This window comes from Manis pentadactyla, chromosome 1 (genome assembly GCF_030020395.1).
Source record: "Manis pentadactyla isolate mManPen7 chromosome 1, mManPen7.hap1, whole genome shotgun sequence".
NCBI lineage: Eukaryota > Metazoa > Chordata > Mammalia > Pholidota > Manidae > Manis > Manis pentadactyla.
In genome coordinates, this window is record NC_080019.1 from 25,688,682 (window position 1) to 25,715,451 (window position 26,770).

At 40.2% G+C, this 26,770-nt stretch overlaps 1 protein-coding gene across 1 annotated transcript in view; it reads right to left on the reverse strand.

Annotated features, from left to right (window-relative positions):
• The window catches only part of DCHS2 (dachsous cadherin-related 2), a 224,685-nt gene that overhangs the window by 92,475 nt on the left and 105,440 nt on the right, over window positions 1-26,770 (reverse strand). Inside the window, exons 2-3 of the mRNA XM_057496860.1 lie at window positions 22,319-22,510; window positions 11,078-11,309 (exon numbers count right to left, since the gene is read on the reverse strand). Coding sequence (XP_057352843.1) covers window positions 11,078-11,309; window positions 22,319-22,510 — 424 coding nt within the window. The remainder of the gene's footprint in view (window positions 1-11,077; window positions 11,310-22,318; window positions 22,511-26,770) is intronic.

The following is a 26,770-nucleotide window of genomic DNA, read 5'->3' on the forward strand; positions in this document are numbered from 1 at the left end:
TTTATTCCAATGACATCACTCCCTCCTTAGATTTCCAAGGTGAGAATCAGACTTGAGTCTGTTAGCTCCAAACTGCAGGGAACACAGTGAGTTCTCTCAGCAGTCAGTAGGGTGGAGGCACCCCGCCCTGGGGGGAACCCACAGTCAGCAGCCACTCTCTCCAAATGATCAACCCTTTTATCTCCAAGCTATCAATCTTTGACAAAGTGAACACAGCTCAAAATAATAATATAACTGGTTTGGGGGCACCTCCTTCGTAAAAGCTGCATAAAGTTTAGTATCCTGATGGAATTTCCTATATATCTTAGCACAAACTCACATATTTAATTCCTACAAATGCTTACTAATTTCAATCTCCATGTCTTCATTTACATTGTTTGCTTCTCTTAAATCACCATCCATTTTTCCCTTTCTTGCTTATCCAAATCTGAGGTATCTTGTGAGGTTCATTTCAAGTTCTATGGTCCATAATCCCTTCCCTGACTACTCCAGATTTTCCAGGGCTCTTTTCTGCAGGTCTGCACTAGCCGTACCATTCCTGGCAGCACTACGTGGCATTCACTCTTAACATTTTGATTCCCTGGAAGGCAAATACAAAGTCACTTGAATGTGACGGTGTGAATCTCTGCACCTGAAATGTGAGAATGTCTTTTAAAAACGTGCAACCCAAAGGGTAGCTGATGAGTCTAAGAAAAGTACAAAAAAGAGAGGCAAATGTTAGATACTCACATTCAGATCCAGTCCATAGAGGAGAATAGAGATTGTTAGTAAACACACTTCAATTATTTCATGCCCAATAAAATGCAGAACAATGTTAAGTCAACAAGTTTTTGTATTTTCATTCTATTGGTAAGAATATTTTTATTATAGGGATGGTGCATCAGACCATTTAAACCTGGTTCCACTAAACATTAAAACGACCTCATTCCCTTCTTTAAAAATCAATGCTTGTTCACAAACTTTTCCAGATATGATTTGGCTTTCTCCATGTGTGTCTAGATGGAGAAAGTAGGCTGGAAATGAAGCCTCAAATATTCAGTTCCTGTGATAATTATGGTTCTGCATTATAACCTGATGACTGGCATTCACTTTGATACATAAATAGAATGACCTTGCTTAATGTTAAGTCTGATCACAAAGTAATTTAAATATAGAATGCAAGCATACCTTGGAGATACTGTTCTGTTCCAGACCACCAGAAAAATGCTTATTGCTAAAAAATGCTAACCATCATCTGTGCTTTCAGTGAGCTGTAATCTTTTTGCTGGTGGAGGGTTTTGCCTGCATGTTGATGGCTGCTGACCAATCAGGGTGGTGGTTGCAGAAGGCTGGAGTAGCTGTGGCAAATTTCTTAAAATAAGGCAAGAGTGGAGTTTGCCACATCGATAGACCTTCCCTTTCCTGAAGGATTTCTCTATAGTAGGCACTGCTATTTGATGATACTGTTTTATCCACAGTAGAACGTCCTTCAGAACTGGAGTCCTCTCAAACCCTGCTGCTTTATCAACTAAGTTAATGTCGTAGTCTAAATCCTTTGTTGTCATGTCAACAATCTTCACATCTTTACCAGCAGTAGATTCCATCTCAAGAAACAACTTTGTTTGCTCACCATGAAAAGCAACCCCTCATTCATTCAAACTTTATCCTGAGATTGCTGCAATTCAGTCACATCTTCACTCAATTCTAGTTCTCTTGCTATTTCCTCCATATTTGCAGTGACTTCCTCAACTTAAGTCTTGAATCCCTCAAAGTCACCCATGAGGGTTGGAACCAACTTCTTCAGATTCCAGTTCATGTTGGCATTTTGGCCTCTTTCCAAAAGTTATAAATGTTCTTAATGGCATCTAGAATGGGAAATTGTTTCCAGAAGGTTTTCAGTTTACTTGGCCCAGATCCATCAGAGGAATCACTATCTATGGTAGCTATTGCTGTATGACATGTAATTCTTAACTTATAAGACCTGAAAGTTGAAATTACTCTTTAACCCAAGGGGTGCAGAATAGATGTTGTGTTAGGAGGCATGAAAACATTAGTCTCATCGTACATGTCCATCAGAGCTCTTGTGTGACCAGTACGTTGTCAATGAGTGGTCATGTTTTGAAAGGAATCTTTTTTAATGAGCAGTAGGCCTCAACAGTGGGCTTAAATATTCAGTAAAGAGATGTGCTTTTGTAGCTCCATTTACAGAGCACAGGCAGAGTAGATTTCGGATAACTTTTATGGGCCCCTACGACGTTCAGAATGGGAAATGAACAAATGGTAAATGGCTTCAAGTTAAAGTTACAGTTGCATTAGCCCCTCACAAGAGAGTCAGCCTGTCTTTTGAAGCTTTGAAGCTTTGAAGCCAGGGACTGACATCTCTTCTGGGAATAAAAGTCCTAGATGGCATCTTCTCCTAACAGAAGGCTGCGCATCCACTTTGAAAACCTGTGTTTAGTGTAGTCACCTTCCTTTATCATCTTAGCTCGATCATTTGGATAATTTGCCACAGCTTCCACATCAGCACTTGCTGCCTCACCTTGCACTTTGATGTTACGGAGATGATTTCTTTCTTTGAATCTCATGAACCAACTTCCACTAACTTCACACTTTTCTTCTGAAGTTTCTTCACATCCCTCAGCCTTCACAGAATTGAAGAGAGTTAGGGCTTTGCTCCGGATTAGGCTTTGGTTTAAGGGGATGCTGTGGCTGTTTGATCTTCTATCCAGATCACTCAAAGTTTCTCCATATCAGCAAGGAGGCTGTTTTGCTTATCACTCATGTGCACAGAAGTAGCTTCTTATTTCCTTGGATAACTTTTCCTTTGCATTCATAACTTGGCAACTATTCAGCACAACAGGCCTAGCTTTCGGCTGACCTCAGGTCTTGACATGCCTTCCTCCCTAAGGTTAATCATTTCTACTTTTGACTTAAAGTGAGAGACATGGGAATCTTCCCTTCACTTGAACACTTAGAGGCCACTTCAAGGTTATTAAGTGGCCTAATTTCAGCATTATTGTGTCTCAGTGAACAGGGAGGCCTGGGGAGAGGGAGAGAGATGAGGGAATGGCTAGTCGGTGGAGTCAGAACACATACATTTGTTGATTAAGTTTACTGTCTTACATGAGCGCAATTTGTGGTGCCCCAAAATAATTAAAATGGTGACATCAAAGATCACTGAGCTCTGAGCACCATAACAAATATGATCGTAATAATAAGGTTTGGAAGACTGTGAGAATTACCAAAATGTGACACAGACATGAAGTGAGCAAATGCTGTTGGGAAAATGGCATCAATAGCCTTGCTTGACATAGGGTTGTCAGACTTTCAGTTTATAAAAAAAGCAATACCTGCGAAGCTCTGGAATTGAAGCACAATAAAACAAGGGGTGCCTGGATCACCTCATGAGACTTCTTAGGAGCCAGATAGCTCACTTTTTCTGGTCAAATAACTCTATTCTGCTCTGTGTGGCCATACTTTCAACATGTAACTTTGAGAGCATAATGACTCAGCTTCTTGCCTTGTTCTGTATGTAGTTTTTCCCATGCATGTTTCCATAGATTTCTGTACTTTGATCTGGGTTGAGCATCTATTTCTTTTCCAGTACTAAACTTCAAAAAATTATTATACATTCATAATGTTCTTAAAATATATTTTTATCGAGCTATGATTGATACATACCATTATATTAGTTTTAGGTGTACAAAGTAATAACGTGATATATTTATACAGTGTGGAATGATTATCACGATAAGTTTAATTAACATCGATCGCCATCCATAGTTGCAGACTTTTTTCCCTTGTGATAAGAACTTCGAGACTTACTGCCTCTGCAGCTTTCAAATATACAATGTGATGTTGTTAACATAGTCACCATGCTGTACATTACAGCCCAGGGCTCACCTATGTTGTTACTATAAGGTTGTACCTTGTGGTCCTTCCCATTTCATTCCCGTCCCACAAGCCCCATGGTTCTGACAACCACCACAGTCTGTTTTCTACGTGTGTATTATCATTGTTGATTCAGCTAGATCATAAGCTTTCTTGTGGTAACAAATGCATCTCCTTCTTTCCTTATTCATTCAGCAACCACTTGTTGCGTACCTAATTTCTGCCAGGAGCTGTACTAGTAACTAGGAAGGCACTAGGGAGCAGAACAGATACTGCCTGTGGGGGACAGACATTAATAAAACAATCACAAAATTTGTAATTATATATAAAGAGAAGCTGTGATCGAATATAAATCTGGGCACCTGTTGTAATGTGGTTGGGGAGGGCGTTGTCAGGAAAGGTGATCCATCATCTGAGCTCTGAAGGACGAGCAAGGTCATTAAGTAGGTGAAGAGGCTGGCCTGGGAAGGAGAGAGCAGAAGCAGCAACCAAATGATCTGGGCAGAAGGAACAGTCCGCCCAGAGCTTGGGGAGGGAGGCGTGGCAGGGTCAGGGGGCAGAGGGGGAGGGAAAGGAGAAGGAGAAGTAGTAGTTGGTACATGGAATAAGCACAGAGTTTGAAGGGAAAAGCAGTTGGAGCTGAGGCCACAGAGGAAAGCAGGACAGATCAGGAGGGGCCTGGCAGACCTTAACAAGGACCTGGTCTTCAGCCAAAGAGCCATAAAAAGTCACTCAAAGATTTTAGGCAGGGGAGTGAAATGACCAAATCTGTGTTTTTATATTTGAACAAAGTCCATTTTATGCCTGTATATATTAATTCACTTGGCCTCTTCTGAGCCAATGGCTATTTTTTTTTACTTTCAAAGCCAAAACTCTGTGTAGTGAAACGATCTCCTCAGCAGACCAGGAAGAAGCTAGTAAAGTTCCTTTGAACGAACACTGACCGCTTATACGAGGGGGAGTATTGAAGTTAAGTTTGTCTTTCTAAATGCTAAATGTTTCAAAATGTTCACTTTTTAAAAAAACATTTGAATATACAGAGGTGCTTGAAAACTCACTTATTTGGGTTCAACATTTTTTAAAAAAACTAAGTTGTCTATTAAAAGTTGAGGGGTCAGGTAATGTAGCTCTGTAATATATATTACATCTAAATATGCATATTTACATATGCAATAAACAACACAGTAGTCAATAAAATGAACACCTCTCATTGCCGATATAGTTATCAGCTTAAAATTTATGACATCATATTTTAATAAAGTACGGTGATTATTTGGCTCTCTCTTCTTCATGACACTTGCAAATTATCATTACCACCAGTGCAGGGGACCAACTTCAACTTTAAAAGTTAGGTATTGATTCATTTATAGAGCACTGGTGTTTTATATTTTAATTACTGAGTTCTTAGATTTATGCATACCAATCGTAAAGTTTAATAATGTCGGTCTGTGTTCTTTACCTTGTCACTTATTATTTAAACAGAAGAAACTGCTGGAATGTAATTTTTCTTAACTGATGGACTAATATAAGAACTTAAAGACAAAGGTCCTCCCTTAATTGAAATTTAATATATGTATAAAATCATGTTTTCTACCAGTGAAGCAATACTGACTTTCAGCATCTTATCTCCTGGAAAAGATGGGATACTCTTTTTTATTTTAAAAAGTTTTATTGAAGTATAGTCACCATAATATTAACCAAAGTGGTAATTCATAGTTAGAAAATAATCTGTGGGTCATTACTACAATTGTAAGCTATGGGGGAGTTAAGAACAAAAAAGTGCAGGCATAACCTTCACCAAACACAAGTCTATAGGTGTGGTTTTCTCAAAATTCAGAGACAGATAAAAAATATGGGATATCAATACCAATTTCTTACTAGCTACTGATATTTATGATGTCTCTCCTATATTCAGTTTTGTGAAAATATAGAAACCTATTCACCAAATAGATGACATATTATTTACTGTGCACACAAACATGGGTAGTTAAGTTGTAGTTGCTGAAAGGAATAAAATGGATACCAAATTCTATTTCATATTGACAACTAAAGCAATTATTAAGAAAAATGTACCTGTTTTGGAAGAGCCCATGGAATTGTATTTACTCAATTAAAAAGAGTAAAATAAATCAACAGATAATTTGGGTACTTCAAATAGGTTTGTATAGGAAGTCATAATAAGAAGTCTTTTTTTAATCTTATTTAGTTGAACCAGTGAATCTATATTTATCTTAGCTTTGTCTTTAGCTTAAAAAATAAAAGTTATAATAATGAGAAGAGCCTTGAAGTAGGAGCCCAAGAAATAATTCCAAGTGTCAGGTTTATAACTACATCTTTGACCAAGTCCCTTAGAAAGACTCGTAGGCTCTTGAGTGTCTGAATTTGCAGGTGGGCATTAAAACTTCTGCCCTGCTCATCCCATAAGTTGATGTAGGGCTCAAGTAGGCAATGCACGAAAAAGATGTGGACAAGGGTTATTATCTGAGACAGAGCTGCACAGGAACAGATCATAGTCTAGGACAGTGTTCAAGCCCAATTCTACCATTTACCAATCGTACACCTTTAGGCATCACCGAGTCCCCTTCAACCTCAATTTCTCCCTCCACTAAATGAGGGAGCTGAATTGTAAGGTTTCTTACATCTCCAGAAGTCTCTGTGATCTTACACTGGAAAAATTAAAGAGGAAGCTCTCTAACATGCTTTTGATAGGAAACTCTGAAAGTGAAATACACTGATTAGGTCCTAGTGATAAATTTTAGTCTCTGTCTTGCATATAAAAGAAAGTCATCATTTTCTTTTTCTTAGTGTGAGCAGGCTCACATCCTTTATGAAATGAGGTGTGGTATTAATTTATTAGCTACATATCAGATTTTTTAGAAGTAGGGAGGTGGCAATCATGAAGAATTATGAGAACCATTACATGTTATGTTATCTGAGCATAAAACTAACAGAAAAGAATCTGCCCTTGAAATAAAGAAAAACAGAGTCTGTGTTACATTACTTATAGTCCATGTTAAAATCCACATACCGCACACAAACAAAAGATTTGAAATAAATACAGAGGCATAGCTGTCCTTGTCTGACAGTTTAACTTACAGTTACCCTGTTCTTCTGTAGTGCTAAACTTGGATTGTGTCTGCAGCACAACTAAACATAGAATCCACATTGGCAAGGCAATGTAAGCTTTTGTTGTAAGCTCTACAAAAGTAGGAATTTTTATCTGCCTTATTCACTGATGTGTCCCAAATTTCTAGAACAGTGCCTAATACCTATTAGGTGTTGAATAAATATGTATCAAAAAGATGAACTTGCTTTCTGCCTTGAATAGGTAAGCTACACTCTTTTCAGAACTTGTATTGACTTTTCTTTATGTCATTAACTTGTTTTTATGCAAAGACATAAACCACAAGAACTGAACTAAAGGTGGCCTTAGCAACAGGGGCAGCTGGTCAACAACAAATGGCCAACACAAGTGCTTGAAACCTGTGTCACCTTCATATCAACTGAATTAGGAGTAATGTTTGCTTCAGTGTAAAATTACCAAATAATTAGGATAAACACAAAAGTTAAAGAGCAATTCTTCTCATGTTATTAAAGAGAATACTTCAAATAATGTAGGAAAAAAGTCTACATATAATTCATAAACTGGGATTAAAAATACATGTAAAAGGAGCTATTAATAAATATGCCTCATGTGTTTCCTCCTTTTAAAGCTCAAAGCGGTCTGCCTTGTGCCCACATCAAAGGAGCCCAACTAACTGAGAATAAGAGAAATGAAGGCTCAATTCAGTATCTCTCTCCTGGTGCCTAAACACATTTTACAAAAATGTTCTTTGAACCAACAACAAACTGAGACAACCAAAAACAGAATGGGAAGATAAACCCACAAGAGAAAGCACCATGACATCACCACACCCGCTTGCAGTTTCTCCAAAATATTTTTCTTACCAGATGAACACAGAAAGTCAAAGAGCTCTATTTTTAATGCATGAGTCTTCATTGTGGCACAAACAGATCAACGGAAAATCTCTTGTCTTCAGAAAAACATGAGCCTATCACGCAAGTTTGTAAGCTTATAAAATAGCATGTCTGATATGGGAAGCATTAAAATGCATGGACAAATGAACCAATAAGTATATGAATGAGTGTCTCCAAGAGAGAATTTCAGAGTAATTCAGGAAGTGACAGTGCATAAATTAGCCCATCCATTCTTAATATTGTCCTCATACTATATAACTGTATGTGACTATAAAATTTTACAACTATACAGCTATATAATTACATAAACATATACTCTCTCTATATAGCTATATATATAACCACATAAAGTACAAATATAAATATAGTTAGTGTTTCAGTATATATACATACATATCTAGAAGAATGCCAGCCAGCACAGATAAGCTGGAGAGAAGGAGAGAATTTGGGAGAGTTTTGGGGAGAAGCTGGGGAGCAGGGGGCCATGGCATCACCTACCAAGCTGAGATGGGGAAGGAAGATTTCCAGTGACATTTTGCTCTATTATCAGTAACACTGCCTTGCAATTTCTTAAAAGGATATAACAAGGATTTAAATTACTATTCTATTATCTTCATTTATTCATCTATTCCACAGATATATACTGACAAAGGCAATTTCTTGAGATTTATGGTGGAAGCAAGAAAATCCGGCTTTACAGAGGTTACAGAAGAAAAGCAGATCCAGAAGGGAAACCATATTCCAGCCCAGCTCCTTGTTCTTTCTTTGGGAACATTAACAGTTAAACAAGCCTTCGCTGCACAGCCTGAAAGCCCGACTATTATGTATAATATAGAAAATATGTTCAGGGTTTGCAGTCAACCAACAGATGAACTTGGACTCAACTGTTGAAAACAGGAGACTTGCCTGTTCACTAGGCAACTTTTTCCCATAGCTAATCATGGTGTTGTTTAATTCTCTTCTAAAGGTTAAAGTAAAGCATTCCCAGGCCTCATGAATTTCTCATGAGTGGTGATTAAGTGCAACCAAAAGTCTAAGCGCTGTTAGACTGAGAAATGTCTTCAACCTAAATGAACCGGGATCGAAATTGCCAACAATAATAACCCAAGGCTACTTCCATTACGAATTTGGTCTTTGCTTTTTAAAAAAAAGGCCATGATACTTCCCTAGATAATGACCCACGTAAAGCGTTCTCCATGATTGACAATGGCATGTGTCTTATGTCTGGTGCCAGGAGTGGAAGCCTGTGGCTGACTGAAACCAGCACAGTACCAGGCGCTTCTAAAAACAGAACAAAGTACAGCTCATTCTCCCAGATCTTGCAGAGGAAGCTAGATGATGAGTGTGTGGATGCCTTTTAAAAACAATCTGCTAAATGCTTTGAGATCCTGTGCCCTGATTATTGTCTGACCTATATATTTTTGGCAATGCTAGTGTCCTAGAGGGCCTGACAATTTGAAAAGCGGTTCAGAGGCATTTTGAAAATGCCAAGATAAGCAGGCTACTTTCCTAAAAAAAGTATTTTCTTCTGATCTTTGAAATGTTAAAGGGGCCATATCGGTGGATTATTTTGAGCAAGGGAAGTTCTGCTTTATAAAGACTGCCGTTGTAAACAACTAACCCCTGGGGTTCTCACACAGGCCAGATGGAAGGACACCTCCAAGACAACAGCAGTGACTCCCCGCCTAATGGGTTGGATGAGAAAGTGAGCTAACTGGGTAGATTGGATTGCCTGTGCAAATTACTGTTGGTGCTAATGAAAACAGTTGTTGTTGCAGAGAACGTAAAGATCCTATAAGACAATGTGCAGAAAATGCCTAGTGTGGCTCCAGTCATTACCCTCACCATCATAAATGACACACATTCTACCCATGCTCATATGACATGCTTTAAGAAGAAATATAAACTCAGAGGTATCTGCACTCCCATGTTCACTAAAGCACTAACCACAATAAAAGTTATGGAAACAACCTAAATGTCTCTCAACAGATGAATGAATATAGAAAATGTGGTAATGTAGTAATATACATACAACAGAATATTATCCAACCTTTAAAAAGAAGGAAATTCTGCAACATGCAACAATATGGATGATCCTGAAGGACATTATATTATGTGAAATAAGCCAGTAACAAAAGGACGAATACTATATTATTCCACTTATGTGAGGTGCCTAGAATAGTCAAACTCATAAAACTAAAGAATAGAAAGGTGGTTGCCAGAGGCCAGCAAGGAGGGAGATATGGAAAGTTGCTAATCAGTGGGCATGAAGTTTCAGTTAAGCAAGATGAATAAGCTCTAGAGATCTTCTGTACAACACTGTGGCTATAGTCAACAACAATAATGTATTCTACAGGTAAAAACTTGCTAAGAAGACAGATTTCATGTTAAGTGTTCCTACTACAGCAAATTAAACTTAAATTTTAAAAAGATTGTAAAGAAACATACATAAAAATTTTTTTCTTTTGCAGCCTCATTTTTGAACCAGAACATCTTTAATATCTCAAAAGCATTATAATGTAATATTATACACTTAAAATTTTATGTCTTTGTGTAATCAGATATTTCAAACAATATTTTGTTAACAACAAACCAATAGAAAGGGGAAGGTATCCTCTTCAAGACTGATTATTTCTAAAAGACTCAGTGGCCCACTGGAATTCTTTGGCAGATGCACAATCACTATATGAGAGAATGAGAAGAGCTATAGATATCATTTTATTTTCAAAACAAGGAACCAAGACCCAAAGAGACTAAGCAATACCACATCCAGTCCAAGAAAGGGGTCTACTTTGGATATCCATACAATGCTCTCTGCACTAATATTGTCTATTAACACATTGAATGGTGCAAGTAATCTATTGATGGTAGGATCATACCAGTGAAGAGAAGTGAACATTTGCAAACCAAATGTTATTGGCCAGAGGTTTCTCTTAATTTACTGCCTTTAATTCTCACACAACTTTGCAACACAGGGATTACTAGCACTACTTTTAAGGTAGGGAGACCTAGGCCAATAAAGACCTAACACCAGTAGCAAGCAAAGCTGGGACTCAGATCCAGTCTAACCCGACCACAAAGCCTCTGCTCTTTTCAATTGACTCAGCATTTGGGAAGGTGAGGCGGAGTCCTGCAACAGTCCTGCTAAAGAGAAATCACCTTTGCTAATTTTCTGGCTGTTACACAGAAACTGTTGTTTTCAGAGGAAAACTGTTCCAAGATCACATACCTGTGGTGGAGTCGATGGTAAAAAGGGATGACAGGTCTCCGGGAACCAGCTCATAAGCCACTGCTCCATATGTCCCTGAATCCCTGTCAGTGGCCAGAACATTGACGATCTCGGTGCCTGGCTGGGTCTGGCCACTAATGCTCATCACGTAGGTTGATGGGTTAAACACAGGTTCATTATCGTTCATGTCCTCCAGTTCCACACGAACAAAAGCTTGGGCACTTAGTCCACCCTGTTGGTAATGAATGAGAAGTGATTACAAATGATCTCTCCTGAACTCTAGGATCCAGAATAACTGACAAAGATCCTAGAACAGACTTTTGAAACAACTATACATTCATGTACACACACACACACACACACACACACACACATTTTACTTTTAACCTTGAGATATGAGTTCACATGTAACAACATGGTACCTATACCTCAGTGGTGATGCTTACATAAGACTGAGATCACCACTTAAAGCTCCTTATGAGGCAATAATTTTAAAGTAGAAGCCACAAATATTCAAGGAAAGTTTTCCTGATGTCCAAAGAGGAAAAAATATCCCTTTTAGTTTAAACCTCCAAGAAGGGGTAAGGGAGCGTTGTAGGGGATGCAGTTTCAGGAAAGGTCATCAGTGAAAGCCTCACTAAGGAGGTACCACTTGAATAAAGACTGACCTACATGAGAAAGCATAACAGATGGAAGAAAGAGCAAGTGTAAAGGCCCTGAAGCAGAAGTGCAGGTGCATCCCAAGCCTGTTCAGGGACCAGCAAGGAATAATATCAGGGGGCAGGGGCAGGTCATGGAGGGCTCTGTGGGTCTCTGAAAGGAAATGGATATGACTCATTGGAAGGCTTCGCACAGAAGAGCAGCTTGAATTGACTTAGATTTTTAATTGTCACTCTGGCTTCAGTGTTCATAGCAAACTGAAAGCAGCAAGGTGGAAGGAGGGAGCCCAGTCAGGAGGCTGTTAGGGTCACCAGGTCGGGAGTGCATAGTGGTAGTGAAGGTACTTATCCTAGATCCTAGTGAAGCCAGATTTGTTTGGGAATTCTGAATTTTTCAAGTTTTAGAAGGGTTGATATTGAGTATAGTGATACTGAGTATAAAGTAGTGAGAAGGGGATCCCATACTGTTTAGGCCTCCATCTGGAAACAAGGAGGAGAGAGAACACAATAGAAGAGAACAATCCTCTGCAATTTTTACTTTTCTAAAGTGAAACATGTGTTCCCACTCTAAAGCATCATTTTCCATTTCTATCTGGCACATTTTGATACTTTCATCTTTGACAAAAATCCTTGGAAAGTCATAACAGCCTGGGCTTTCTCCCTCACTTATACTCCACCCTTTCTCTTGCTCTGTTTTTCCTACTAAGGCAGGGAGGCACTGAGCAAAGAGGAAAAAGTGAGGCCAAAGGGGAAGGTTTGGCAGCAGACAAAGGAGGGTGACTGCCCTGCGGGGAGGAGGTGCAGGTGGAGGGTGAGCGGAGCAAGAAGGGAGAGTGCTGTCTGGGATGAAGGGGATGGCCTGGGCAATGGCTCTCATGCTTTGAGGTCCCCTGTATCCCAGACACTGGGGACTAAACAAGAATTGGGACATACACCTTTAAAAATAGTGTGGCTTTCCATGTTCTAAGTTGACTGAAATGCCAGGGCCATGCCAGCTTCCAATTGGAGCAGGAGAAATGGGGGCCAGTTAAAACTGCAAGAAAATCCCAGGACGCCCACACTAGCCTGCATGCGTCACAACGCAGGCTGGCGCTGTATCTCCAGCAAACCTAAGGTCCCCAGGTGGAGCGAAGTAAGATGGGTCAAGACTCAGACTGGTTGTAAACAGAGGGAGAATGCTGTGTGCCACCTGGCAGAGGTACCCCTGTCTCTCCAAACCGCCTTCCTTTTCACTGGGTTTCCCCTTGACCTTTGCTCTCCCCTTCCCTTCACATTCCTCCTCAAGTTTAAGAAGTCACTTAAATCTGAGGAGGGGCTGAGAAAACAAAAGAAGCTATGAGAAAATGGACATGATGTGAAGAAATGAATATTGCTCCACCTTAAGATCATTAAACCAAAGAAGTGAATTTCTAGGCTGAAGATCCTAAATCAGGTAATGCTACTAAACACAAGTAAAATGTGAGATGGAAACAGTGAAAAAATTGTCACAGAACAATGACTCTTTCTACAGGGAAAGTGTTATAGATCTCATCCTTCCCTTTTTTGAATTCAATTTTTAACTGCTGGATTTATCAAAAAGGGGCACTTTTTTCATATAATAACCATTTGAGAATGCATGGTAAGTGTGCTTCACGTGGATTTTCTCCCTCGATTGTTATAATCTCCCCTTTTTGGATTTTTACGGTTTCTCCTATTTTGACAGATAAGAAACCAAAGGATAAAGATGCTTCGTGACTCACCCAGGGTCAATGAGACTATAAATTGCAGCTCTGAAACCGGAACAGAGATTCATCTGTCCCTAAAGTCCCTGGTGACTTCTTTTAAATTAAACTTTTTAAAGTATTTCTGTGGTATATATTCTATCTTCCATGAAAGACTTGTTTAAAGACAATGCTCGAGGCCATGCCGACCACAGACTTAGTCTCAGAGGGAAAAAGGAAGAGGGGTCCTGGTTTACGTTGGACTTACAACCTATGAAACAGAATCTATATAACTAGGTGTATGGCACAGTGGAGCATCTGAAGCCAAAAGATCTGGGTCGTACATCTGGCCCTGCCTGCCTCTGGGACTGTAGCCTCGAGAACGTCAGATAGGTCATTAGTTAGAACCACTTGTTCTATAAAGCGGAGCTGCCTGCTCACCTTGCAGGCCTGGTGTTGGAAGGAGTGATGTAATGTGTATGAAAGCATTTATGATGGTTAATCATCACCGATTACAAGATTTTTCAGGATCCATTTCCTAAGTACTTGGGGCCACATAGATTCGTCTTGGAATTTTTCAAGTTTAAAAAATGCATCATAATATATATACCCTGTCAGTTCTGGGGTGGCAATGAATAATCAAGCAGTTAATATTCTGCAGCAAATGTATGCATAGACACATTTAGAGGGATTAGAAATACATGCATGTGTATAATGTGGGGGGGGCATAGGGAGGGATGTGCAACATAGAGAAGACAAGTAGTGAGTCTATAGCCTCCTACTACGCTGATGGACAGTGACTGTAATGGGGTTTGTAGGGGGGGGACTTGGTGAAGGAGGGAGCCTAGTAACCATAATGTTCTTCATGTAATTGTAGATTAATGATAATACAGTGAATGAAAAAAAATACATGCATGGTCTCAAGTCGGTTCAAGTCAGGTTTCTCACCAAATGAGATTTCAAAACTTTCTGTCTTGAGAAGCTTTGGGGTTTCAGAACTACAGACAAAGGAAGCAGAAGTGCAGTGTTCAGGTGCCAACACGTGCTATGCTCAAGGGGTCCTTGTGGTTGGCCCTCAAAATAAACATGGTTTTAAATCCTCGGCTGGTGCGCTGTTGCAAGAATCTGGAGGAGCCCATTTTAATTGGGAGATACAAACCCAAGGGTCAAGGCCCTGGAGTGTGCCTGCCATCTGGTAGTGACTAAGGCTTGGTACAGTCCCTTCCAACGAGGTTGCAAGGGCAGTCTTTGTTCTTGGCACTTCCAATCAGAAGAGCGGCAGAAAATTGGAGAGTCACAGCTATTTGAGGTAATTAGAAGAATTCAGGATCCAGTACAATTTTCAGGTAGATAACAAAACCTCAAAGACAATGAACAGCACTAGAATCTGACTGCTGAAGCAACAGCCAATCAAAAATGTCCTTGCTTTGCTTCCACATCTTCACTATAAAAGTCTTTCCCCTGACCCCTGTCGGTGGAGCCCTCCTAACTACTTCCAGTTTAACATTGGCAGATTCAAATTTATTTTTGCTCAAATGACTCTCAAATTTAAAAAAGGTAATTTGACAGATGCTTTAGGTGAAAATAATATTCTAGAAAATGTAATGACATTTAAAAAAAATTCTCTGCCATGGTGTAGAAAGTGTAAGCACATAAGTGTAGCTAGATGAAAATGGGCATGTCAAGGGGGAGGGTGGGTAAGATCTAGAGAAAAGCCTTGATAGTCAGAGTCGTGGGACTTGGTTTACAGTCTAGGGAGAATACTTTATTCTGTACACCAGTGGGTTTCATCAGTAAATTCAAAGTTTCGTGTTCTTCTTTAATCCCCTTGTGGGATAATACTGCTGTCATTAATGAAGGGACATGATCATATCTAGGTATTGGAAAGAGATACGCGAGATAGCAGTTAAGAAGTGTTTCTTAATAATAAATAAAGAGGTTCCTTAGTCAAAAAGTTAGGGAAAGGTTGAATTATCCAGGACAAATGGGTATTTTGCCTCAGGACTTCACCCAGAGCTTTCCTTATGCACATTTCTAAAGGGGGGGAGTTTTGAGGTGTTCCTCACTCTCATTTGACCACAGAACCCTTTTGGAAGGAGCATCTTGGGAGACAAGTATCCCAGATAACACAGTGTGGAGAAAGCTAACGTGAACTCATTTTCTCCATTCCTCGGAGTGCCCACCTCCCAATCCTCTGTAACTAAACTTCTGTCCAGCTCGTCAAGACTGCCTTGGTAATGCAACCTCTCTGAGATACTCTGAGCCAGAACTGCCCAGCTAAGTTGCTTCCAGATTCCTGGCCCTGAGATATTGTGTGAGATAATTAACATTTGGTACTTTAAAGCTGCTAAATGTCAGAATACTGCATTAACACAAGAGATAATTAGTATGCCACATAAATTCCATCCATGAATATTTAACTTTGTCTTACCCTTTCTCTTTCCACCAGCACATCGTGGTTCATTTTTACATAATTTTAATCATTTAACTTTTAAAATGATGGTTAGAGACTCTTAACCAACCTACCTGAATCCCAATCCTCTCAAGATACATGCTGTGAGAGTTGGGAGTAGTTTCGGAAAGCAGCAAGCTTGAAAGCATGAGAGTTGTCTAGGGGAGTCAACGGATATGGAAACATTTCTGCTGTTATTTCTACTTTGGCCATTGTCTACTATCCATTCTCTCTGCTCTTGCCTTCTGGAACTGAACAGCAGAATATTAATATTTATCCTTTGCCTCCATTTGCTCTTGTGGACTATGATTTCCTTTGCCAATGCATTCTAGACTGTATTTCATGATTCAATGTGCAAAGGTGAAGGGATCTAAGGGTCTAGTTTACTAAGAAAACACAAAACAGTAAGCTGTGGTGTCACCAAAGCGAAGGGAAGCTCCATTCAAAGAATGGTTTTAAGTTCACTGCGAAGGTGAACAAAATTTAACTAATCAGTGCCAGGATGTAGCACAACAGAAATTCACAAAAGCAGTTTTATTAGACAGGCAGAATGGGGAGAATGGATTAAAGAAAGATTGAAGAGTGCGGAAACAGAGAGAGCTATTTTAAGAAGACTTGCTGTGAAAGAAAAGGAATAAAATGGTTTTCTAAAAAGATACATGAAGTAAAAAAGAGGTTTTGTTTTTTTTAAGAAAGAAATTATTAGTATGCCTTGTATGCTTTTGGAAGACATTCAATAGAAATCAGTGATACAGGAAGAATAGAAAATACTTATAGAAGTGCTATCCTTAAGAAGGCTGGAATGGATGGGACCCTGAACAGCAGAGAGATCGATTTTTGATGCAAGCATCTCTCTAATATAACAGGAAAGAAGATGAAGTTAGTTGACCATAGGCAGGAAGTAAGGACTTTGCTTTCAAGCAGGCGTGTTGTTTTCCTCCAGGTACATTTGCTTAGGCAAGTGCAGACAGGGCACAGTGGGGTTTAGCTAAGGCTGGGGTTTTGCCTGGAGAGTTCTATGAAGTGAGGGAATTTGCAACTCAGCGACTTTAGTGATGGGTCAATAAATTAGAGATGTTAACAGGGGAGAAGAATTATTGCTTGGGATGGAGGTACAACAGTGAGACAGAAAGATAAGGGTACCTATATGGATACAGCTGAAATCAAGATTTCAGAGGTTATGCAGGTAGTGGAGATGATCCTTGGAAATGAGAAAGTCAAGTTACTGAGAGGCTCAGGGTTTTGGGTGGATCAATAAACGGATATTGGAGTGTCCGAGAGGGAACTGTGGTGGAGAGGAAGACCAAGTAAAATGTAAAGCTCCCCAGTGACAAGGAGGTTTAGAACACGACAGCAACAAGAAAGAGTGTTCACAGTATAATGACATTATGAACCGCAATGGCAAATTGATTTTTGATGGAGAAAGGAGTAGAAATTATTTGGATGCTGCAATGAGCAACAGGGAGGCCACCCACCTCAACATGTCCCTTCACTTTGTGATGAGCAGAACATGGCTCCCTGGGAGCAGGCCAGAGAGGAGATGGCGTCCTCAGGGGTGGCCCATGCCAGTCAGGATAAGAAGGTAAAGGAGAGGTCAGAGACCAGATTGAGTTTATGAGGGAGTGTGCAGCATGAGTAAGAGATCTGTTGTACAGAATGCTGATTATAGTTAATATTGGTGTACTACATCCTTGAAATTTGCTGAGAGTAGATCTTAAATGTTCTCACCACTCACAATGTGGGTGGTGGATATATTCACTAGCTTGATTGTATAATCATGTCATAATATATAAATGGTGCATGATGCTAAATGAAAGACCATTTGTTCCAGAGGGCACAGCAGAAAAGTCTGGAAGGACAAAGAGGAGGGGTGGGATTGATTCAAATGAAAGGATGAACATAACAGGATAGGGATGAGAATAGGGGTAATAGTGGATGGCTGGGGAGGCTTACATTTCTAGAGATAATAATGAGGTAAAGTGGTATTCAAGACACTTAGGGACTAATCCTGGTAATATATTAAAGAGTGGCAGGTAATCAGTTTGAAATATGGTTCAGACAATTTAGCTAGAAAACATGGGCAACTGGGCAATGGCTTATTCCTGGAACTGGGGTATGGGTGTGGTGATCAGTGAAATGAATGAAAGATAGGAAAAAGCACTTGGATACTGGAAAGTGAGGTAACATAATCTATTCAAATTAAAATGAGTGTGCTCTGAATATCAGTTATGCCGATGAACACAGTCTGGAGATATAATGTACAGCATGGTGATCATAGTTCATGTGACTGTACTGTAGTCTTGAAATGTGCTGAATACATCTGGTGTTCTCACCACTTACAATGTGAGATGATGGATATATTGACCAGCTTGATTGTAGTAATTATTTCATATTCACATTGTATGCCTTAGAAATATATATTTTATTTATCAATCATATCTCAAAAAAGCTGGCAGAAAAAGGGGAAAAAATGAGTGTGCCTTTTTACTCAGCAAATTTGCTTTTAGAGAGCTATAGGCATTACACCTGAACTATGTGGCACAACTTCCATAGCCAACTTTCATCATGAATATATGTATCTATGACAGTGAAGGGCTAAGTCATCTGCTTTCTATGTTGCTATCTGACATAACCCTTCCCTAAGCCTGGAGGCATGAGACAGTTGAAATAGCTTTATCTCAGACAGATATTTCAGCTACAGACCTCAGGATGTCATGAAAAAAATAGAAATAGAATGTTAACAAACATATACTAAAAAGAGTTACAGTTGGTTAAAACAAATGGGAAAAGGAAACAAGGAATTATGTCTAAACATGGAATAATTAAACTGTAAAGCTTTATTGTGAAAAACCACTTGCTTTCCAATTTAATCCAGTTGTTTGTTTCCATTATGTAATTTTATAGCATCCTCATGACTGCTTTGCATGAGATAAATAGAAGCAGTAGAAGCAAAAACAGATGATTTCAGAAGTACTGCCAGTAGAACAGGAGAAGTGATGAGTCTTTAAAATATTGACAGTCATCACAAAGATAAATTGAACTAGAACAGCAGCAAATAAGCTAGAACATCTAAGTATGTTATAAGAAAAATTCTTCTACTGACAGATAAAAATCTCTTTCTGACCACAATTATATGGGTTCTCGGCAATTTCTTCCAAAGAGCTTTCAGAACATATATTTAGAAAGAGAAAAGATTGAGAAAAACCATACACTGTCAAGGCAATTATGTAAAGTGAAAGGTCTCTGTCAAGGTGGAGTTCATTGTTTTAAATACACTCACTATGGCCTAGAATCCTACATCTTGGACCTCAAATTTCTTGTTTGAGTTCATTTATTCTTCAGATCCAAGCAAGGCTGTTTTTAGGAAACAATCTACAGAATCATTAGGAACACTGCTATCTTCATCTTTCCCAACCTTTTTGATTAGGGACGTTGGCTGCAGTAGATATTGCACAGAATAATTAAGACAGATGCAGACTTCCCTCAGTAAAATGCACACTTCATAACAGAAGAAAGTTACACAGGCAGCAGAATAAACACTGTGCACTGGAGAACATACACACACACACACACAGGTGCGTGCATACACACACCTCACACAAACGTTTATGTTGCCTGCCGTCGTACGATCTGAGGCAAACACAGGGATGTTGGAGGCAGTTTTAGGTCCAAATAAGAAGGTTAGGAAGCTGTTAAAAGTCTACAGTTTGCTTTTAAAAGTGCATCACTAAACCCACTCCTGAGAGGACCTCCTTCCAGGAGGGCTGCACATAAAGCTCCCTCCATGGGTATCCCTGGGCTCTCCAGGACCCAGGGGATGGGCAAGAAGAAGATGGCTGCAGAAATGGAGAAGGTGTCCATGCACTGCAGATGGAGGAGACCTTGAAGTTCTGATAGCTCATTTGCAGACTCAGATTGTAGAGACATGGGAGTCTTCACTTTCCCCAACACTGAATGTGTCCTTCCCGGCTCTTCCTAAGAAAGGTGAATTCATCCTATGCACTACACAGATCTCTGGTCTCGCATTTGGCAACCAAGACCTGAGAGAAGTGAATTCAACAGGGGTCCTTTGGTCAAAGTGGGTTATCAGATGGTAGCTTGGAAGACACAATTAATTTTCTTTAGTGGCTTCCTGGAGAGTGCACGGAATTACATCTATTACAATAACATGCATGCCTTTAACCTGGATACATTCATATGGAGAAAGCAGCCCCTGTGAAGGACTGGGCCCACACCCAGATTGGGCTCCCAAGTGTCCGTCACCTCCCAGGGATCATAATCATCTACTGGAAATAGTCAACAAAGATGGACAAACACAACCTGCATTTAGATGTACTCCAGTTCAAGTCTGAGGAGGAAAAACAGTCAAATGGGTGTGGACTCAGATTAACCCTTGGGGAATATAGCAGGTGATTTCTTTAATAACCTGTTATTCTGTAGTACTGCAAAGAACCACTGGTTTGTGGACAGCTGCAGGCACCTAGGTCAGAGAATAGGTGAGGTAAAGAAAAGCAGAGCCTGAGAATGAAAACAAGCAGGAGTGTGGGGAAGCCAGCTCCCGGGAGCCCCAAAGGGGGCCACCATGGTGGTCACAGAGGATGGGACTGTGAGGGCCACTAACTAGTGCTCCCTGCCCCAGGCATCAGGAAGGAGGAAGACGGTCTGACAAAGCCAGTGACCCTCCAAGAGAATGTGGTGTCTACTCCACTGCCATGCTGGCCGTTAAGCTGCTCTACGTGTACGGCGGAGGTGAATGCCAGTACACCCTCAGTGACTTGTACTGCCTCGATCCCCACAAGGCGGAGGAATGGAAGACATTAGTGGAGATGGATGCAAACACCCAAGAGCATCTAGGGGCGATAAACCCAGAAGAGGACAGAGATGAAGCAGAGGACACGGAAGGAGGAGATGACAACCCCAGAGAAGAAAGCCGGGAGGAAGATGAAGGGACGAGCCCTCGTGGGTGGCATGTAATGAAGAGTACGTGGGCTCTCTGCCTGGGAGCAGGCAGCACTGAGTGAAGCTGGCACAGGAACACATGGGGCCTGACACAGAGAAGAAAGTGCTGCCAGTAGCCCATGCCACGACTAACACTTCCTTTGATGATTTAAGATGCTAGGCTGGGACTAAGTTAATCTGAGTAATGAGTTCCCTCAGTGCCACTGGGTGGTACTTCCAATAAGCCAAAGTGAAATGAAACAGCTGCAGAAGTTTTCTTAGTAAAGCCTTAAGTATCCCGGGAGTTCCGGTGAGCCCCGTGGCCCTTCTCTGTGAGGGCCCTCGGCCCCAGGGCAGTGTATTCGCCATGTCTTCTATTTCCTGTTTTCTGGTGCTTTGACATCTGGGGCCTTGCGGATCCTGGAGGGATTTCCCAGGATCAGGTAAACGGGCGTTTCAAATGTAAACCAACCATTCCAAAGAGGTTTATTACTCCAACCACCTCTTTTACTGGGTGTTCTCAACCTCAGCCACCACTCATCTGAAACCTGCACGCGTCACCTCCAGGGGACAAACACCAGAGAGCCAGGGAGCCTCTAGGCCCCCGAGCTCCCTGGAACCATTCCAACTCGGCAGTCTCAAACCCACCCACCCCGCCTCTCCCACTCCTTCCCTTGGAATTGCCCACGGTTCTCCTTCCCTCCTTCCCACCTCTGCCCCCGTGCTTCGCGCCGCACACACGCCACCTCCCCGCTTCCCGCCTGGTGTGCTGCGCCCCTGCTCCCGGAATCAGGCAGCCTGACAAACTGTGTCTCCAGCAGCAGTCGTCGCCTGGCCCATACCTACACACTCACAGAACCTGCACTGAGCCAGGCAGGGTTCAGAGCAGCCCCCCAGCACACCAGGGCTGGGTTTAGGATGAGATCCTCAAAACTAACAGAGCTCTGGTTCTAAATGCCAGCTTATAGGAAATATAATAAAAGAACATATTAAATGAATCCCAAGGATGTAATCAGCCACATTCAGGACGTGTAAAATTACAAAGACCCGATTTCTTCCAAAAATAAATACCATAAGAGAAAATATACGTGGGGCAGTAGTGGGGGAATCTGTTACAGATTGAAACTTAAGGGATATAGCAGTCAAATTAATTTTTGGACTTATTTAAATCTTGATTCAACCAAACCAACTATTAAAAGACATTTTTAGATAATCCAGAAATTTTTTAATGGGATGGGTATTATACATTATTTAAAAATTATTGTTAACTTATTGTAGTCCTGTTTTTTAAAAGCCATTGTCTGTTAGAGATATTGCCAAACTGATGGATGAAATGGTATGTTTGGTATTTGCTTCAAAATCCAGCAAAGGAAAGAGGTAGTGATTTATGAAACGAGATCAGCCAATTGTTGGCAACCATTGGTACTTTCTGATGTGTACCCAGTGGTTCACTTTTGAGTATGTTTGATATTTCTCATATATAAAGACTTACCCCATCCTTAGCTTTCACCAAGAGATCGTAGGTGGCTGCATCCCTCTCTCTGTCAATATCTTGAGAAACACAGATTTGCCCATCGTGTGGGTGGATCTGGAATGCTTGAGGTGCTTCATAGCTTTGGAATCCATCATAAAGAGAATATTCAATAAAGCCATAGAGTCCTGAGTCTGCATCAGAGGCTCTTACCTACGAGACAAGAGGTTGATTCGTGAGGAAACAGAAATGCTGGCATTATTCCAGTCATTCATGAATCACTGTCATGATTTGTACAACCCCCAGGGCTATTCACAAAGTGTAGGCTTTGGATTTATCTCTCTCTGCTCTTGACCTATGTGTCAGTTCACCCTCATTTCCTTCCTCCTTTTGTGAACTCTCCTTTTCAGTCTCCTTTGTCCATTTCTATACTTTTATCTGATCTCTGAAAGTTTGAGTTCCTTGGAGCTGAGCCCTCAATTCTCTGCCTTATCTTCTCACTATCTCTTCAAGATCTCATCTCGAGGGTTTAAAAACACCCATATGCTAACAACTTGGCAGCATATATGTGGATTCCTTCTTATACTTAAGTCCTTCAATTGATGGGTTCAACACCTCACCCCCAAAATTTCGGAGCAGCAAGGGAAGGGCAGAGAAATCAAGGCAGAAAGTGGCAAAATTACCAGTAAACAATCCAACTGACAGAATTCACTCTGGAGTATGAGATTTGGGATTCCCAGGTCACGTTTCCCTCCAGGAATAATGCCCATTGAAACCCTGTACAGTCATACAGACTGAATACCACATGGAGGCACCTTGTCCAGTGGGTGCCTGGGGATGAAATCCAGCACGTGCTCTGCTTGCCAAAATAGGCGAGCTTACGTGGAGCTGTAACTGCCCGGACGTAAAGACACCTTCCTCTCTGGCCATAAATACCATTTATGTTAGCAGCAGTCCTCTGTCTGGTAGAAAAGATGATGCCACTGGAATGATGAAAATACTGAAGTTATTTATACTAACTGTAAGAATATACACTAAGAAATACAACAGGCTATATAGAACTCAAAAAAAATTTTTTTTGAGTTCACAGGCACACTATGTTCTTCTGATTTGTAACTGAATTAATAGTAAGAGCAAACATCTACACAGCACGGATAATAAAATAATCCCTTTAAGGGAAGATCGACTTAAAAAAAACTGGAGGGTAGGGAAAATAAGAAAAAGAATCATGTCTATGGAACAGGTACTCTTTTAATTACTTATCATATATTGCACACTTATAACCTATAATGAACTCCATTTTACAGATCAGGCTCAGATAGTTTAATTAACTTGCCAAAGATCATATAGCTAATAAACACCAAAACTGGGACTCAAACCCAGGCAGTTGGACAGCAGAGGACATGCTCTTAAACATTATGCTATCCACCTCCCAAGTCTTAGCCCATGCCATTTAATTTACTGGGAGGAAAAAAAAATCTCCTCACCTTCTCCCCATGCAGAACCTGCTAGATCATGTGTAACACCATCCCAAGTACCTGCTTACTTCATTTGCATGTGACTTTCTCACCAGAATATCATTAACACAAAGAAAGGCGACTGACAGTAATACCTGTGCACTTGAATCTTAGCTGAACCTTCTATTCCAACTGGGTTCCAGAAAGCAGAAAAATAGATCAAGGGCTGACCATGAAATAAAAGAGAATTAAGCAGATTAATTCAGAGTGTCCAACAGCCAACCAACAGACATCTCAGAAAAAGAGAATGGAGAGAATGAAAAGATCAGTAAGATCTCAGGCTCGTCGAACACATACCGGTGAGGCCTGTGATAGGGGAAGAAAGCATTGGTTTTTAACTTCCTCAGCCCAGAAGTTACATTCAGCTCACATTTCACTGGGCAGAACTAGTTACATGGCCTCAGCCAATCTCAAAGGGAGACCAAGACATGTAGAGGATCACAAAGATGTTTGGTAAATGCAAACAGCTTTTGCCACAAGTGGCACTCAGTCTTTATATGAAGACAAGCTTATGAAATCATGTAGGTCTCCAAGTAGCCTCTACTATGTAGTGGGATTTTAAAGTCATACACAGAGAAGGCTTCTTCCCATTTTGATTCTGCTACAGATTTAGTTTAGTCCTACATACTTCTGCAAGGCTTTTCGGAAGAAGGAAAAATAGAAGACAATCAATCACCTGTACTATTGGTATTCCTACTGTACTCAATTAACTCTAGATTGGAAAAAAATTTGATCTACTTTTCATCAGTGCAATATACATGCAGAAGCTATACCTTAATTATTATGGTTCCCAACAAAACCCCATACTAATAACACATTCAGCAATCAAAGTTCTCAATAAGTCTGCCCCTTCATCCCGTTCTATTTTGAGCATGTAACTGGAATGGGACTTTGGGAGCTACCTGTGTAGCCTACCCCTGGTCCTCAATCAGGGGCAAGTGTGCTCCCATGAGGGTATTTGGTGGTGTCAGGAGACATTTGTGATTGTCATAACAAGGAAGAGGGTGTTACTGGCATCCAGGGGGTTGAAGCCACAGATGCTGCTAAATAACCAACCATGCACAGAGCAGGCCCCACAACAAAGAATTCTCTGGCCCAAAATGTCAACAGCACTGAGGTTGAGAACCAATGCATCTCACGAAACTCTTAACTATTGGCAGTATTATTTCCCTTTTTAATTGCCTTTAATTTTTTTTCAACTGATGACACACAGTCTTTTAAATTTATCTTCATTTTCTCATCTATTTTATAGTCTCTGGCAAAACTATTCATCCTGTGCAACCAGCTAACATGTTTGTGAGTTATTCTTCTCATCAGATGGGCTGAACCAGGAAATCCACAGACTTCCCCACTACAAAGAACTAAATACTGAGTACATTTGGTTTATTCCATTCTGGCAGCTGTTAATGATTTAGTAGCCTCAAGTTCCCAAAGATACCAAATACGTCTTCTAAAACCATATGGTATTCACAATAACCTTGGTTTGATTGGAAGACAAATATGAACTTTAAATTCTAAAACTCATTCTCAGCCTTTAATAGCACATACTAACAAGTGACTTGGCTTATATAAAATAACTTCCCTTTATTTCCACTTTCAAGACCTTTTTCTCATCTGCACTTTTGGCAAAGCAAAATAACAAAGTGTGATAAGAGTACTGATCTCAGTTTATGTCAGTAGTTTGGATTTTGAGTTTCAGAATCATAAGATAAGACTGTCTGCTTTTACTCAACTCGCTAAAAATATTCTAGAACAACATAATCTCCCTACGAATACTTGGTCTTAAATGCCTATAATTAATTTGGCTTATTTATGAGGTCTATACTTTCTAATATTGACTTGCACGTAATATTTCAGCAATCTAAATGCTAGGAAATAGAAGTGGCTTCGCCAAATCTTCAAGAGGAAATACTGGTAGTGAATAAATTCAGCGGGTCTTTCCTTCAGAGATAGCTGCTTAAAATCAAAGAGAGAAACATCTGGTCAGTCGTATGGTGCTAATTTAGGGATCTGGAGAAGATCTTGGGAGGATTTTATCCCTGAATCTACTCAAAGAGTCAGTCACATGAGATGGCACACTCAATGCTATCCCCGTGTTCCTGAGCTTGATTTCAATTTATCTGCTTGAGACTGAGGTGCAGCTGATGATTTTCCCTCCAAACTTGTTCCAATTTAGAATTGCACTCTCTTAGTCTGATCTCTCATAAAGTTAAGGCAGACATATAAAAATGCAAAATACGAATATGATATTAAGATTTCCCTAATTCCATTATTAGTTTTCTAAAATTTAAAGAATTTTTACCACTTCCCTCATATCTTCCCTTGTTGGAGTGAGGATTCTTCCAGAAAAACATGTCATGGAACAGGAGACAAGTTGAGAACACTGGTTTTTGAAGGCGTGTTTTTTGGATTTTCTACAAGGGGAATGGATCTGACTGTATTCCAATCACTAGCATGGCCGCCCTTTTATTTGGGGAGGTATGCTTCTCAATAACTGGGCAGCTTTGGTGGAGGTCACCTGCCCAGACACTTTCATAAGCACAAAAATCCAAAAGTCAACCTGAAGTCATAGGTGACATATTGTTGGCAACATTGTCCTTTACTTACTCCTGGGGGATCATATTTAATTCAGTGAAGGACATTTACAGAACAATCTCAGAGCCAATGAAAAAAAGTGAGCAATGAAACAAAGATGTTCTGAAGAAAATGGCTGCACTTCAGATGAAATTTAAAATTAAATGACCCACTTTAATTTTTTATTATAATTTGAAAAATTTCTACCATGAGCATATAACAGTTTGTTTGAAGAAGCAATGTTGTTTACACAACATACTCCCATGTAGAACTTCCAACAGGAGAAAAGAAGAAAAAGAAATTACAAAATAACTTTTTACATTTGATGTGCTTGGCCAACCACTGATCCTACAGTTAGAACAGCATTATAATATTCTGATGG